The 16954-nt window shown below is 39.6% G+C and overlaps 2 protein-coding genes across 3 annotated transcripts in view; one reads left to right on the top strand and one right to left on the bottom strand.

Annotated features, from left to right (window-relative positions):
• Window positions 1-127: 127 nt before the first annotated feature.
• On the top strand, window positions 128-2914 carry LOC114448394 (vitelline membrane outer layer protein 1 homolog). Of its 2 annotated transcripts, XM_028425313.1 has the most exons (4): window positions 128-405; window positions 1021-1133; window positions 1460-1760; window positions 2840-2914. In XM_028425313.1, exons 1-4 carry the CDS (start codon window positions 196-198, stop codon window positions 2840-2842), a joined length of 627 nt encoding a protein of 208 aa, XP_028281114.1. In that variant the 5' UTR covers window positions 128-195; the 3' UTR covers window positions 2843-2914. The 2 variants fall into 2 exon arrangements, with proteins under 2 accessions (XP_028281114.1, XP_028281112.1); XM_028425311.1 differs by lacking the exon at window positions 2840-2914 and having other exon boundaries at window positions 1460-1769.
• An 8163-nt stretch (window positions 2915-11077) lies between these two features.
• Window positions 11078-16954, bottom strand: part of rftn1b (raftlin, lipid raft linker 1b) — an 85718-nt gene continuing 79841 nt past the window's right edge. Inside the window, exons 8-10 of the mRNA XM_028425385.1 lie at window positions 16388-16491; window positions 14085-14160; window positions 11078-13611 (exon numbers count right to left, since the gene is read on the bottom strand). Coding sequence (XP_028281186.1) covers window positions 13018-13611; window positions 14085-14160; window positions 16388-16491 — 774 coding nt within the window. The 3' untranslated portion in view covers window positions 11078-13017. The remainder of the gene's footprint in view (window positions 13612-14084; window positions 14161-16387; window positions 16492-16954) is intronic.

The following is a 16954-nucleotide window of genomic DNA, read 5'->3' as shown; positions in this document are numbered from 1 at the left end:
AGGCCCTGCATGTTTGTCTCTGAACTTCAGCTCTTTTTCCAACACCAGCTGTCTATTCCCACACCTCTCTCTGTAAATGATTCATTCTGATACCAGTGCTCCGATTTAGAATCTGTGAGGAGCCTATAAAATCTCCAAGCTAGAAACCCTCGTTACTTGTTAGTTGGCATTTCAGAGTTATTAACTGCTGTCAATATGGCAAGTCTGCTGACTGTGGTGGCTGTGCTGGCCGTGGTGTCTGGTGGACTGTGTGAGGAGAAGACCTTTCTGCAGAGAGCTGGCAGAGCCTTCAACAGCAGACAGTACAGATCTCTGCTCACTGTAAACAATGGGGAGAAGTTTGGAAACTGGACCTGGCCTGAGATGTGTCCTGATGGATTCTTCGCTGTTGGATTCAGTGTCAGGGTATCTAAGTAAAATCTCATACATTGATAAAATATTTGATACGACCCTGTCTCAGCCAAAGGAGCAAAAGAGAAAGTAAAATATAATTTGTGTGTATATGTATAATTAAACAGATTGATTAAATAATATTCAGCCAAAAATCACACAATAGATCCCTTTTCTAAATGTCAAGTTTGGGTGACATTATTATTATTGTTGTTGTTGTTATTATTATCATCATCATCATTTTTATTGATATCATTATTATTATTGCATTTATTATTGCATGTATTGTAGTCTCATATTTGGGTGCAAGCTTTAAATATCTAAAGGCTTGTAAATATCAACAGATAATAGCCAATATCTGTGTGGTCAGGTATGACTATATCTGTTATGGCATCCTTGGAAGGGCAGACATCTGTTTAAAGAAACAAACACAGGGTTATTCATTTGAAATTTTTTAGTCTACGTTTTGGACTTTGTTGTGTCTCTCCCTAAAGAGAGCTTACACTCTCCCTTAAGGCTAGAAGCTGTGTACTTTTAACTTATCTGAACATCTATACTTAATTCAGGAACTGCCTTAGCAGGGATTAGATAACTAGTTGCTCTATTGTAAGCTGTTTTCTGTCTCTTTAGGTAGAGAGTAACCAGTACGGGGGAGACGACACAGCTCTGAATGGGATCCGCCTCATTTGTGCTAAAGACGGCAACCGGAACTTCCTGTATTCTGTGGAGTCCCACACTGGCTAGTAAGCAGTATTACAATATAATATAAAAGCGACCTGTTTTTGAGCAATTTCTGGGCAATTTACTAAGACAGACAGTAACCAATAGGTTCATAGGAAACAGGAGTTTACATGCAAAGGGTGAACCTGTGCCACTAGGGTTGAGGACTGTAGCCTCAGAATGGGGCTTCCACTCAAGCAGGTGAAATATCTGGGCACCCAGAAATAAAGATATCATAAACCATTTACATCTGGAGTTCCAGTTTGGGAAATAGCTCACCCTCTCTTTGGTAGAACTTTCAAAGACTTTTCAAAGTCCACCCTTGTGCATTTCCTCTGCTCTCGTCCAGCTTTGGAGAATGGTCCCACCCCCAGTACTGCCCCACTGGTGTGCTCAGCTCCTTCCAGCTTCGTGTAGAGCCCCACCAGGGTCTGTTTGGCGATGACACAGCCGTTACCAACGTTAAGTTCCGCTGCAGCAGCAACCCAATGCTGGAGGGCCCTGGTATGACCTGGGGAGAGTACAGTCATTGGAGCAATGAGTGTAAAGACGGAGGTATCTGTGGCATCGAGACCAAGATGGAGGACTACCAGTGGGCCCTGGATGACTCCAGCCTCAATGATGTGCGCTTCCATTGCTGTTCTCAGAAGGTAAGATGATGGGCCCCAGATAATGTTTACATATTAAACCTATTTTACTCAAGGCACTACCATTAACTTTTACGTTTGTTGTTGGAATCATCTTGAGTAAATGGTATGATATAAACAAACCAAAGAGTGAACCTCAAAAGTGAGAGTTGGCAATAGCAACTTTATCTTACCATCTTATACCAGTTTTATCTAATGTGTCAAATTCAAGATGATAGACTCATCTGTAACCAACACTCACATGACAATTTTCCAGGAAGTATTTGGCTGATCTATTTGGTATTTTGTAGAGGATGAATAAATGAAAATAGTACAGGATGTATGGCATGGAGCCCATGTTTGTTGTAACAATGTTTGTAAGAAATTGTTACACTGCTCAAAAATGTGTTTGGGTTCTCCCTACTTTACTTCAGACTGTTCTTTTGCCATAAGGTGCTGGATGTTATGTTAGCGAGAAAAGAGTCTATAGGTACTGACCATGGTACAGTTGTACCAAGTTGATTGAGTCGAAACAATAATTTCATAATGTTGCTAATATAAAGGATTATTCCAGTTACAGATTACGTTTTTTTTTTAAATCTACAAAAATGCTGTTGTATTTTTTTGACACACCAGGAGATGACTACAGCATCTTCTGCTTAAATCTAACACATACAACAAGCACCAGCAGATTTTTATACTGCTCTTTAGGAGTGAGGATGGACAGCATTAGGAACAAGCATGTCACAGGGACAGCTCAGGTTGGTGGTTTTGGGGACAAAGTCAGAGAGGACAGATTGAGATGAAAATTAGCCTAGTCGTAAGTAAGGTGGCATAAGAAAAGAAATTTGATTTCCTCCGACACATGATCAATACTCCATTAGAAATAAAAACAAGAACAAGCACTTTGTCCAGAAGCTGTGATTAACTAGAATGGGTGATGTTATCACTCCACGGAAACCAGTTGTATACAATATAATAGCACATGCTGTAGTACAGAAGAAAAAGCAGGATGTTGTAAAGATTTATTAATTGTCAATTTAACAGCTCTTAAATGAAAGAATATTTCATTGTTGCTAATGAGTTTTGTGTTTTCTTTGTAGTGATTTATACACGAGGAGCTCCAGATTGCCTCCAACACCAGTGATGACAAAGAATAAAAAAGCTTATTAAACTACTGCTTTTTGTGTCCTGTTGTCTTTTAAAGGCACATATATGCATCACATGAGTGTACAATACACACGTTTTTTTTTTCAAGTCAAGTGTCACCCTCATCATCAGTAACAACCACATTAACCACTACTTTAGATCAGGCTCTCGTCTAAAGAGCTCCTCCACTCATCATTACGTTTCATGTCCTGTTTCATAACCAATGAGTGCAGTAAAGTCATAACAAGTGCAAGCTGCTGACAGAGGCATTTCCCAGAGTTCATGCTATTAAGGTAATTAAGAACTGACAAGGGAGGGGGGTATTAATTAAATTACTGTTATAGGTCTGAAGGAAGTTGATAAGACACCGATTGGCACACACAGAGGTGATCGTGCTAATTAATGGGTGGTTAAGTGGTTAATCTGCTAACACAGAGTGTGGGCTGGTGACAAAGTTATTTTTAGAAGATTTTGAAAGTCAAAGCAAAGTGATTACCGAGAGCCTCTTAGTTATGGTCGTGGATCTACTGGTACTGATTTCATATGTGCCTCATCTCATTCCTCATAAACAGATAGATAGCTACTTCATTCATTCACAGGGTCTACATACTTAGGACCATGTGATATTTCAGTTTTTTTTTTTTAATAAATCTGCAAATAGTTTGGTTTTTGTTTTATCAGACCACAGGACATGTCTCCAAAAATTAAGGTCTTTGTCCGAGTGTGCATTTACAAACTTTGTGTTTCTTTTGGAGTAATGGCTTCCTCCAGGCAAAGTGGACTTTCAGACCATGTACAATTCTCACTGTGGAATGCACCTGAGTTAAATCATGAGTGTCACAGCAAAGCGTCTGAATACTTAGGACCATATGATACATATTATACGTTTTTTCACTTTATCTGCAAAAATGTCAACAATTCTGTTTTTCAGTCAATATGGGGTGCTGTGTGTACATTAATGAGGAAAAAAATGAACTTACCTGTAAATAATTTCAGCAAATTTAGTGTTCCCTTTGAATACATACCATATATATATATATATGGTATATATATATATATATATATATATATGGTATGTATTCAAAGGGAACACTAAATTAACACATCCCAGGTCTACCCAATCGAGTTCCTCTTGTGTTCCACCTTGCACAAAGGAGGAGGCCGTGGTCCTGCTGCTGGGTTGTTGCCCTCCACGTCTCCTGGTGTACTGGCCTGTCTCCTTGTATCTCCTCCATGCTCTGGACACTGACAAAATGCAAAAGTGATCAAACATCAGGCAGAAAGGATGAGAGCAGAGAGATGGTCTGTGGTCAGCACCTGCAGAACCTCTCCTTTATAGGGCTGTCTTGATCACTGCCTCTCATTTCCACCTGTTGTCTGTTTCATTTGCACAACAGCAGCTGAAACTGATTCACCATCAGTGTTGATCCTAACTGGACAGGCTGATTTCACAGAGGTGTGACTGACTTGGAGTTACAATGTGTTGTTGAATTGTTCCCTTTTAAATTTTTTGAGCAGTGTATAATATTCATATCCATTGCAAATGATATGAAGAAAATATCTTAAAATTAAAACTGATATTATGTAATTAAATTACATTTTTGGTACAGACATCTTTGGAATGTATGGAAAAGGGTTAGGGCCACTGAAAAGGTCACAGCTTTATTCTTAAGATTAAAGTCAGAATTCTGTGATTAAAAAATCAGTAACAAAGTAAAAAATAATACTTAGTCACATTCAACCACTGCATTTAGATGTCATCATTGATGTTGTACCAGTGAACTCATTTTTTGACTAGACCTAGAAGTCTGAGGGGAGCAAATCAGGTGAACAGTGTGGCAGCTGGGTGAGCAGATTTAGTTTTTCTTTTTAATTAAGACAGGTGTTGTAAAATTGTACCTTGAGTCAGATGATTATGTCTGACTTTAAAATGTCTTTCTGAGATGATTGGTGCTTTTATTTCTTTTGGCACAAAACTTCAAACCGTCACTAGATGGCAGTGCAGCATAAACTCACATCTCTGCAGCATGTCATTTTTGGGCCCATAATAAATACTTCAGACTGATTTTTATAAGCGTAATAAACAGGCTTATACATCAGTCAGTAGATGCTGAACACCTGCCCCAGGCATGCAGAAGCCTTCTGGGCTCAGAGGCCTTCAGAGTAAAATCACCTCTCACAGCACCCTGAAATAACACGGAGAGCAGCTATTCAAAACAGCAAACTGCTGTGTAGCATTACCTGTGGGTAAAACCTCTGGGATGTAACCCCAGGTCATAAGTTTAATATCCATACCGCAGGCTTCCTCTGTGTTTCTCAGCACCCAGTTTTCCCTGCTCTGCTCAGAGAGCCATTAAAGCCTGCAGTGAACAGAATGGATTTGGTGTTTGTAATTTTGGTTAAAGGCAAAGCTCTCCTCCTAACGACCCTGCACACCCATTGGGCTTTCAGCTCATGACTTATAGATTGCACCAGCTGTGTTGACTTAACTGTAAATGTAGTTCAGTCAGTGTGCACCACAGAGTTATTTTATAGTTTATATTATATTTTGACATCTGTGGTTTTTATGTGACATGTTGATGCATGTCAGACAGCTTTTGGGCCTGAGTGGTTCTGTTTTGACATCACATAGATGTCTGCTGTTGCAAAGTTACAGCGCAATAGCTGTAGTTATTCTATTCTGAGGTTCTGGCAGTCATGCAGCTAATAATAATAATAATAGAGCCGTTTAAAAAATACAATCTTTAGCTAAACTAAAGCTATGTTATTTTACGTCCACCATGTGTTTGGTTTCTGCTTTCTTCTGCTGTTCTATGGGGACACTATGTTTTATATGCTTTGGATCTATGTTGGTGCTACAGGTCCATATGGCAGTGAACCCTCCTAGGATGAGATGCCAGGACTTGTAGACAATTGAGAGCTGATGTTTCAGCCCTCCTCTGTTCAGTTAAGTTTTTCTAGTTTCACATAGTTGGCTTTCTTGACTCCTCTTTCAAACCATCTGTCTTCTCTGTCCAAGAGGTGTACATTTTATACTCAAAGAAGGATATACTGATAAAAAATACTGAAATTGGAACTCAAATATCCAATCGCTGAAACAGACTACATGAAGAATGGAGAGGACGTGGCATTCCTCTAAATCAGATGAATCCCAGAGGACCTGGAGAGACAGTTTACTGACATATAAGGCCCTTTATAAAGCTAGGACAGTTTACTACTCATCATTAATAGAACAAAAAGCTTTGTGTTAAAGCAGTTTTAAAGCTTTCTCTTTAACACTGTAGCCAGGCTGACAAAGAGCCACAGCTCTGTGGAGCCTTGTATTCCTGCAGCTCGTAGTAGTGAAGACTGCATGAGCTTCTTCACCAATAAAATTACTAATAAGAAAAAAATCAATCGTGATTCCCCGCGGCTGCCAAGAATACACCGCTACTTCTAGAAACAGATCCTATTTTAACTCTGGACGGTTTACCTCCCCGAGCTGACCACCAGCATCAGTAAATCTAAACTACATGTCTTTTAGACCCCATCCGATCCCAGCTCCTCAACGTTGATGATGTTATTTCTCTGATAGGAGACTCCATATTAGGACAGATCAACCTGTCTCTGGCAACAGGCTATGTACCACAAGCGCAAGACCGATCTCCAACCTCACCTTTATTTCTAAGAAACTTAAAAGAGTGGTTGTAAGTCAGTTAAATGACCACCCGCATAGGAACAGTCTGGATTCAGAGCCCATCACAGCACAGAAACAGCACTGGTTAAAGTCACTAATGAACTCCTCATGGCATCAGACTGTGGACTTGTCTCTGTACTTGTTCTACTGGATAGTAGTGTAATTGATTCTGTCATATGCACCAACGAATCATTGCCCAATTGCTCACCAAGTGAAGAACCCAGCCTCCGAATGAGCCCCAAAAAGATTTCGACGATGTCTAAGAGGGATATCAGGAAGGCAGATCTTTCCATTTTTATGAAATATGCAGTACAGTTTGAAAGGCTCCAAGATGTGGGTACAGGAGCTGCTCTGAATGACTTCCTTCAAAGCATCCTGTTAGATCTCTTCCCTGAGGCTAAAAATTGACCTCTGTGTTGCCTCAAGGTGAACTCCATTCTATACCAGCCACATGAGAGCCTCATACAGAAGCTTTTGTAGTCGCACTGCCCTGTTGTACTTGGGACCATCCAATACTTCAGCAACAGAACCTTCTGCTACCACACCAGATACAATGCAGAGGTCATGGAGTCCAGCATCTTGGAAACGTTTTCCTAGTATTCCCAGCACTGTACAAATGGTGTGGAATATCCCAAGTCTGGGAATTATGTTTTGTCACTTTGTGTCTCAACAGCCTTTGCATGAAGAGCTTGGTCAAAGAAGCAATCTTTTTCAGGCCTAAGTGTTGCATGATTGGTTGACTGACTGGTTAAGCACCTCTTCGACATTAAGCATTTGTGTTGCTAGAGCATTGATGGTGGGCAGGTAACCTAAATTATTGGGGGTGATCACCCACTTAATCACAAGTCAGGATATTGAAGCCGGTCTACCTGCTGACTGCCAGTCCTTCCTGCTGTAACAAGCATGCAAGAACCCAAATAATGTTCTTTTTTTCTGACAACCTGAGTATTGGCTGAAGTATTGCACATTTGCTTTGTGGTGGTCCGACTCTTTGTCCATTATTAAAAGTAGGCAACATTGCAGTGTGGGTGCACTGATGCTCCATTTAATTTACAGGAGCCTGTTGATGTGTTTATGGTCATGGGCCGTAAATGTCAACTAACTATTAAAATTTAAACCCTCCATATACCATATAAACACTGCTCAAAAAAATAAAGGGAACACCTAAAGAACACAACAACTCCAAGTCAGTCACACCTCTGTGAAATCAGCCTGTCCAGTTAGGATCAACACTGATTGTGAATCAGTTTCAGCTGCTGTTGTGCAAATGGAACAGACAACAGGTGGCAATGAGAGGCAGTTATCAAGACAAGATTAAGAAACCTTTATTAGTCCCACAATGGGGAAATTGCTTAAGGCAGCCCAGCAAGGCGCCATAGACCAGTGAGTACACTGGAGGCTATGCAGGTAAAGTGCCCAAGGACACACAACAGTGACTAGGGAGGAGTTGGGATCGAACCACCAACCTTCTGGTTACTGGACAACCTGCTCTACCACTTCACTTCCACTTTCATTTTGAGTATGGTTCCAAGTCCAGACGTCCATGGGTTAAAAATTTTTGATTTATATTGATCATTTTTATGTTATTCCACTATGTAATGAGATAAGATTTTCAACTGGATTATTTCATTAATTGAGATGGGAGGTGTTATTTTAGTGTTCCCTTTATTTTTTTCAGTAGTGTATATATACCATACCATACCATACCATACCATACCATACCATACCATATATCACATCTGGTGCAACATTCTGTAAGCATGAGCAGAAACCAACAAATAAATACATAAATAATAAATAATAACTAAACAATTCTATGAATCAGTAACACCTGTTGCCCTGCTCTTTGAGGTGGGCTTATTTTCTAAGTTTGGCCTAGCCCAGCACAGAATAAATCACTCCTGGGCAAATTTCCAAAGTACCAGTTTTGACCCACAATATAAACAGGGCTATTGTAGACTAGCTAGATTGTTTAACTAGCTGAACTACATTCATTTTACTTGAAGAAATAAAATAAGGTCTGCTTACTGTTTGGTTGCTTTCTTAAAATAACTGTCTGCCTGATTTAAGGCTGAAAATCACCCCTCAGATTAATATGTGTAAATTATACAATTCCTGAATCCTTGGTGTCCTGCCAGTATTTCAGTCTTTGTATTTCTTATGCTTTCTGTTGTCACAGAATGAAAGGTCAGCGTGTCCCCTTTAAAATAATACCAAACATAATAATATAAATCATTGAAATATGTCCTTAAGAGCCAATACCAAAACATGTACCAGTGTCAAAAATGCATTTTTTCAACGGGGGAGGGTAAAGGTAAATGTAACAGCTGACTAATTGAGCTGTGGTGTGGTGAGCCACCTTTTCTCCTCCTCTGTGGGAGTTCACAGACAGCTAAGGCGCAGCTGAGACGAGGCCTCTGTCCGTCCTGTTCTCAAACTTGTGTTTCCTGGACACTAAATTTAAAGGCTAATTTATTGTTCAACAAAAATGACAGCTCACCGCTTCTAGTTCCTTCTACTCAGTAGTGGAGTAGATTCTAATATTGCCCCAGAGCATGATCATGTATATTGAGAGCACAGCAGCTAACTTTAAAGTGTTAGTGGCAGTCAATGACTATGTTGTCAAAAGAAGTGCTGTTTAAAAATTCAACCACACCGTTAGATGACCTAACTGCATATTTATAACAAAATGTGTAGAATCCAAATGTATGGCAGCCTTAACACAAAGCAAACTGTGTTTCCTTTAACACAGAAGAAGAGATGACATATAAACACATTAAATATAAATCATTTTATAATATACAAATTGTACAGATGTCATGGACAGTAGGAATGTGGGTAGCAAAGATAAAGAATTTTTTTCTTTCTTGACAAAACAATGTGTGACAACAGCACATGATCAAAGATACTCAACAATCAACATGGCATCAGACAAAGATCTAAGAACATATTTTCCAGTCTGTGAGCAAGCTAAAGTGACTACACGGAAAAAAGTGACATGTTCATTTTACTCTTGAAACATTGTCTGTTTCACATCATAGTAGCACACAGGAAATGAACCATTACAGCATTAAGAACGGCACCACTGAGGCTCAGAGACAATTCTGCTGATATATATTTTTACATGATAGAAGGCTGTGAATGAGTATTTAAGTCTGATATTAGTCAGAGGTCTCATACTTTTTACAGGCAGCTAGTTAAGGATAATTTAACTGATAGGGTGTCAGAGTCTGCTTTACTTTTCCCTTCCTGTCTGCGTTTTCTTTTGTTTTTAAATTCTGATTACCCAGAATCCCTGGCGTGTACTGATGTCAGAGGTTAGCTTGCACAGTAACCAATCAGCTCTTATCAGAGAGAGGCCCCAGCCCTAAAAACCATAGCTGTATCTGGGCTGTAACGTCTTTGAAGGCTGTATGATTACTTGTGTTTGTGGTCCAGAATGCAGTGGGCAGATAAATCTGTCTATATTCACAGGATGAGAAAGCCAGGTGCCAAATGTTTAGATGAAAAAAGCAGCATCAGAATCATTTCATTTTCATAATGTCAGATAGATGACAGTTAAAATGTTTATCTTGATGCTGGGGAGGAAAAATAATTAGATTCAATCAGAGGAAATAAGCTTACTGAGATTCAACACATGTTTAAAATGTGCATGATAATGTTGTCAGTTATCACAAGGCAGTTTTTTGGTATTACCCTTCATATTTCATTTTTCTCAAAATTGTGAAAGCAACATACTCCTATTGTCTCCAAGAGGTGGTATACTTCGGGATAATAAAATGACTGTTAAAGCTCAAACAGCTGAAACCAAGAACAGCCGAGAGAATGAAAAAAGAGGACTATTGGGCCACAAAAGAGAATTCTGAGTTAGAATTCTGACTTTAACCTCAGAATCCTGAGAAAACGTCAGAACCCACACAGAATATCGTGACAAGGAGCATAATTATGTCTTGGAGGTCACACACACAGCAGCCTCACTTCACTTTAAAAAAACAAAAAAAAGAACAAACAAACAAACAATGGCCCTCAGGAGGTAGCTCAAAGCATTAGTTATCAAATACATTTTGCAAGCTTTACCAAAACAGCAGAGGCAACAACAAAGCTCACAGTTAAAAACCTTTTGACTCAAAAAAAATCACAATAATCATCAAGAAACTATCTTCATGTAGACAATACTTGTATCCCCTCACTCTGAATTCCAGTAATAAAACAGAGAACATCTTCAAAATACCAACACTGACCGCAGCGAGACGTTTCCTCCTTGACTATAACAAACATACAACACTTAACTCACCATTGTGCCTCTAACAGACATCTCTAAAAGCAGGTCGCAGGCCATTTACAGTAATAAGGCTAAACTGGTCACAGTTTCATATTCTAGTCTACACAAAAAAATGAAAAAAGAAACAATCTCTGTGGCAGGTGGAATAATCCCCCCAAGGAGAGTACGTATCCCATGTGATTGTGTGCATTGTATTTCTACCCAGATTTGGATCTGTGTAAAGCAGGACAACAGATTAGTAACATTTTTGTCTCCTCAGAGCAAACATCTACCGATGTGACATCACAGGTACATATGGAAGCTGTTTGCTAAAGGCTGTTTTGCTGTCAATAAGTGAAGCCCATTTTAAAAGCATGATTACTGACAGATATCCCACTGATAAAATACATTAGTGAGCTAATGAGAGCTCCGCAGCCTCCCACCTACTCCATCTTCTAACATGGAACGCTACACGATACCATGAAGCAGCACATTATGATTTGTCAGAAATAATGTCTGGTAAGAGGTGCTTTAAAAGCCGGAGGTAAAACAATGAAGGAAATGTCAGCGGGTATGTGAGACACAAATGGCCATTACATTAAATGAGCTCATTCATTTCTTTTATTCATGCTTTCTTTGTTTTAAATTTTCAGCTCTCTGCTGTTAATAAACAGCAAGGCTACATCCTTTGTTTTCACTTCCACTCACTGGAGTGAAATCAAAAACTAAATCCTTGCTGCTGTACATATAAATATGAGCTCTGCCCTCCAGGTGCAAACATTCAGCTGAATTTTAAGATCCTTATCTGAATCGGCTTTGATTATGGAACATTGTGTTTGCAAGGTGAGCTTAACCACCACCGAAGAATGATTACCTGTCTTTGAAGCACTTAAACTTAGAGCTCAGTGTAAAAAAATCATCTCTTCAGCCTACTTTGGATTGCCTGTCGCAGGAATGCCTTTCCTATCAGCTGTACCCGCGCTCTTCTCCAACTTATCCCGACTCAGGAGCGGATCAAACTTTTCTACACGTCCTTTACTCTATAGTGGAAGAGGACAGTGGGATGGAAACAGGCCTGTGTCTCATCAGGATTCTACTTCTTGGAATTACCAACCTTTTCTTTTTACAGCTTCATGACCTCAAAAGATCTGTGTGTGTGTGTGTGTGGTTTAGGCAGGAGATCAAGCTCCTTATTAAAGGTAAAGATGAATGCCTAGTGTGTACATATTTGATGGACATATATTTAGGGTCTAGAAGCGTCACATATGAAGCAGTAAGAAGGATTGTCTAATCCCAGCAGTCTTTTAGTGGCAGGTATAGACATAATGAGACTGGGCAGGAGTTATAACTGTGGTAACCTTTTTCTAAATCTAACATTTTAATTTAATAAATGCTGTCACACCATTTCAGCCTACAATCAAGAAAAAGTGAACAAAACCAAACCGCAACAAATGTGCAATAAGTTGGCAGCACCCAGCCATCTTCCAGCCATGTCCCTGTGCTGTTCTCCTTTCTGCCTTGCTGCTTTTCATATTGCCTGAACCACATGGCTGTGCCACTGCTGTGTACTTTCACCTTCTCTTATATTTAAGTGCCTCATTACATGGCCACACTAACCTTATTGGTTAACTTACATTTAACCGCTTGTCTAGATGAAGGAAAACAACACAATTCATAATGCAAATGTCCTCAATCAAAAACAAGCTTCTCTGCCATTTTAGGCCACATGTAGCACCCTAAGAAACCCTTTTCATCCACACCACCGGAGGGGGCCAGATTCCTACACACTGTTTACACAACTTCAAAAACTCTTGACTTCATGTGGAGAGGCTTTTTGTATCCACTTTATTTCACTTTTATTTTTCCTCTAGTAGGAAAATAATTTAATTTAAAAGATGCATCTGCATCATAGATTTCTGTTTTAAAACTGTCTGAACACTTCTGTTTACTCAAGTACACACACCTGTGTATTATGTGTGCAACATTGTTTTTTCCTCTCAAATGAATCCAATGATTCAACTAAGATGAATGATTTAATTTCCGCATGGCCTCCTCTGCTGGATACATTCAGTATGCAGTTGTACAGTGGTGGCGTGGGGCTGCAGCAGTCAAGGCCCTGTTCATTTGGATTGGACACAACGCAGTTCTTTAGATGGGGATTTGAGAGGTAGGGTGGGGATGTTCTAGACTCAGGGCTACTCTGGAGTGTCTTGTGAATTTTGACTTGAGGCCTGTAGATCTGTCACAATCTCCGTGGAAACAACCTCCACACCGATCCTGTTTTCCTCACGCTCATCTTTCTCTTCATCTGTTTCCAACCCGTTTTGTAGCACAGCTTCACTCTCTGCAGCGCCCTTGTCCTCCTTTTCTTTGGTCTGCATTTCAACAGTTGCCACAGTTTCCAGCACATCCTTGACCTCTCCATTTTCTAAAGGTTCTCCGTTTGCATTTGATCCCTCTCCATCCAGTGCCATCTCTTCTTCTCCATCCTCTGTGCTGTTTTCTCCTCCTGTGTCTTTCGTCTTTTCTGCTCCATTGGTCTCAGTCTCTGCATTGATTTCAATCCCATCATCCATCTTTCCACCTATCGTAGAACTTGTGTTGCTTTCCTTCAGTGTTGCCTTAGCTACGTTTATTCTTTCGTTGTCATCCTCTCTGTCAACTTTGTTGCCTGGATTCTTGGGATCTTCTGCATCTGTGTCTGCCTGTGTTTTTTTCTGCTTTTTATTTTTTGCAGTATCTTTGATGCAGGTCTTGCTGGACCGGCCCCGGGGCTTGAAGATTAATTTCTGAAACATTTAGAACAGTGGGTCAGTGGAATGCCACTCTTAAACTTTAAAAGGGCCCCAAACACAGACTTAATAAAGAATGGATCATTGTGGATCTAATATAGCACCAGGATAACAAGATAATTCCAACAAGTCTTATTGATGGAAACTGAGGAAATTGAGACTGTTTGGAATGTTTGGTGGCCTTGAGGCTTTCATTCTGACCAAACAAACAAAAAGTGAATGCAATATGTCCCTGTGTCCTATGTTCCTGACACTTATAGGGCCACTAAGTGTGTGGATTAATTCTACTGCAAACAAATGTTAGCTTTAGAGGCTATTTATTGAGACAGAGAAAGCATTACCAACACTTGTTACCCAAACAAGGCAATCTTCAGGGTTCACATTTGTCCAGCTCTATGGCAAGCATGTGACCCTAGCAGCAGATCCTACAATGACAACAGGGACGTGGAGAAGAATGTGAGGTAGCGTACCTTGGATTCCCTTCTTTTTCGGCCTAAGATGGGTCTCTGCAGAAAAACAATCTGCTTGGTAGACAGGCTGCCATCACTGAAGGTTGTGAGAGAAGAGAGAAATGATCATCAGCTGAAAACGTATTGGTTTGGTCCTATTTTATTTATAATTCATAAAAAAAACATAAAACATAAATAAATGAGAATAGAGGAAGCTTTTCTCTACATGGATTAGAACATTTACACATTTAGAAATCTTACAAACACTGGCAGAGTTTTCATAATTTATTGTTGTTTTTGTACTTTTGAAGATGAAAACGTGCTCCACTTGATCATCGGTGCCTGCCTACTGAATATTATCTACTATATAATAATCAGAACACAGAATTAGAGCTGTATTCCTGTCTTAAACACTTACTCTTCCATCTCTTTTCATGCACATTGCTTTACAGCTGCCTGTTGAACTGTGTAATTTCTAACAGGTTTATTGTTTGTTTCTGTGTATTTCTCCTAGGCTTAACACGAAATGTGTTGTCCTGCGCTGCTCTCTGACTAGTTCTCTAGTTGTTTACTAAAGTTAAGCTACCTGTTCAACCTTGCACATGCGGAAAGATGGCAGGTTTATGACGACTAAAGTCTGCCACAAAACTTGAACTGCTTGATATTTAACCCAGGGTAAGGCCAACCTAACCTCTTTTTTCATTACATCCTTCTTGACTCGATTTATCCACAAGCTATTTTGTAGCCTGTCAAGAGTGCTGGAACTTTCCCAAAACATCCAGCCTATTTTACAGGAAAGGAGTGTAATGCTTGCAAAATTACAGGACAGACAGGAGTAGGCTGAACCACTGTCTGTCAGTGTCAACTTCACTTCTGAGCCATATAGAACTCTAAAAGCTTGAGCCCATTGTTGTGTGCATGTCCTTGTTGTCTTCTCTGAGGAAAAAGACACATGAAATCCCATTCCTAAGATCAACAACAATCAATATATAAATCTGCAACACTTAACACTTAACACACCATGTTGCTCCATCATTAGTAGCTACCATTGTTAATGCCTCTAAAATGTGATTATCATCAACATTAAATGCTTGTTCTGTGAAATGAATTAATGTTGTGTGAAGAAGCAACTGAGCTCCAGTTTTAGAATTAATTTCTAATGCTGCTGAGATCACTGACACGTATACAGCACCTCGAATTAATGACTGTTGTTAATCTGAACTAGATCATCAGCCATTATTCCAGCACGTAGCTGTTTCTGAAGCTGCCGAGCTCTACTGAGAAATGAGCTCTTGTACTGTATCTAGGCCGCCTCTAATTAATTAGCTATGTTGTGCTGTTGTGTTATGGCATTTGCAGGTGGGGAGGGTGGGGTGTGTAGCAAAAAACAAGGAAAAAAAAGAATAGAGAGGTCATTAATCAGCAGTGCTGTGAACATGATAAGCTGATAAATCCAGTGTCCAGTAGATTTTCAAACATTATAAATGTTACAAACAGTAGCTGAACAAAAACAAAAACTGTGGATTCCTGCACAAGTTGGTAAATTATCTCTCCACATTAGCAAGTGGCAGCAGTTTGTATGATGACTGGCACTCCACAACAACTGAGGATCTCATCTAATCTCATCTGTGGTCTATTTCATTTCACACTAACATTATTGATTCATTTAGTAAGCAGACATGTCATTGGTGGGATAATGTGCTGGAAACCAGCCTTTATATTGAGAGGTATTCATCATCTTGAATGAATATTAGGCCATAGGCTAATGGGTTATTATCATATTTATTGAAGTTGACCATAAAGTTTTTGTTCCACATTCTTCTGGAAGTGTACTAGCCACCAGCTAGTGACATCTTTGCCCATCTCTTTTTGTTTTTGGCCGCTGTGTGTGTTTAAGAGCAGCAGCAGCTCTGTCTGTGGCTGGAAAATCTCTTCCCTCGGCGTCATTAAGCCTGTGCTGACTCATCTTGCACAGCTGCTGTAAGTGTGCACACATCCGCTTGTGGTCAAAATTTCAAACTTACAAGTTTCATTTCAAACCCTAACATGGTGTATTTACCAATCAGTCAGATAAAGCAGAAGGAAAGTTAAACATGTAATCAGATAAATCAGCTTCCAGAAATTGATAAAGACAGCTAATACTGTCTGGAACCTCCACTGATTTATATATATAAGATATATTATATATATCTATATAAATATATATGTGTCTATAAAAATGTATTCTGCTTTGGAGTGTCCTTTGTATAAAAAACATTGTAAATCTATAACAAAAGCTTTCATATGCAGTTGGTCAGAGGTCATTTTCAGATGTCGCTGGATACCTGTTTGTCTTAATGACAGGAGTCGGCAGCACACAGGTGAGTCTCCATCCAAAGGTGGCCAGCGTCTGAAGCAGAGGAACGTAATCAGCCTTCACTTGCAAACCCTGCAGAAAAATAGACAACCTATTACAACCTGACAGTCAGGCCAGGTGATTCTGAACCTTCACAGTAAAAAGTGTTATATTACAGGGTGCTACCATGATAACAGCTGTGAAGCATAACTGTATGAAATGAAATCAAGTTGGCTTCACCTAGAAACTCAGCTCCAAGACATGAAGGCTTTAATATAAACATGTGTGATGTCAAAAGATCCTTTCTGCAGCAATTTACACAGGGAAGAGGCAACATGGCAGCCATTTATGACAAGTATTTGTCAGCAGGTCACTGAGTAAACAATTTATATGAAATTGTTCACTTTGTAGTAAGTATTGTATCGGTGGTGTGCAACATAAAACTCTGAATGAGCAGTAGTTTAAATAAAAACGTTTTTTTTTTTTGCTTATTGCACTTTCACGTTTGCATAGTAAATGTGTGGGTTTCCTGTTGTTCCCATGTTAGTGTCTGACC

The sequence above is a fragment of the Parambassis ranga genome, chromosome 16 (assembly GCF_900634625.1).
Source record: "Parambassis ranga chromosome 16, fParRan2.1, whole genome shotgun sequence".
NCBI lineage: Eukaryota > Metazoa > Chordata > Actinopteri > Ambassidae > Parambassis > Parambassis ranga.
Note: the sequence above shows the minus strand (reverse complement) of the source record. Positions and strands in the feature narration are given on the sequence as shown.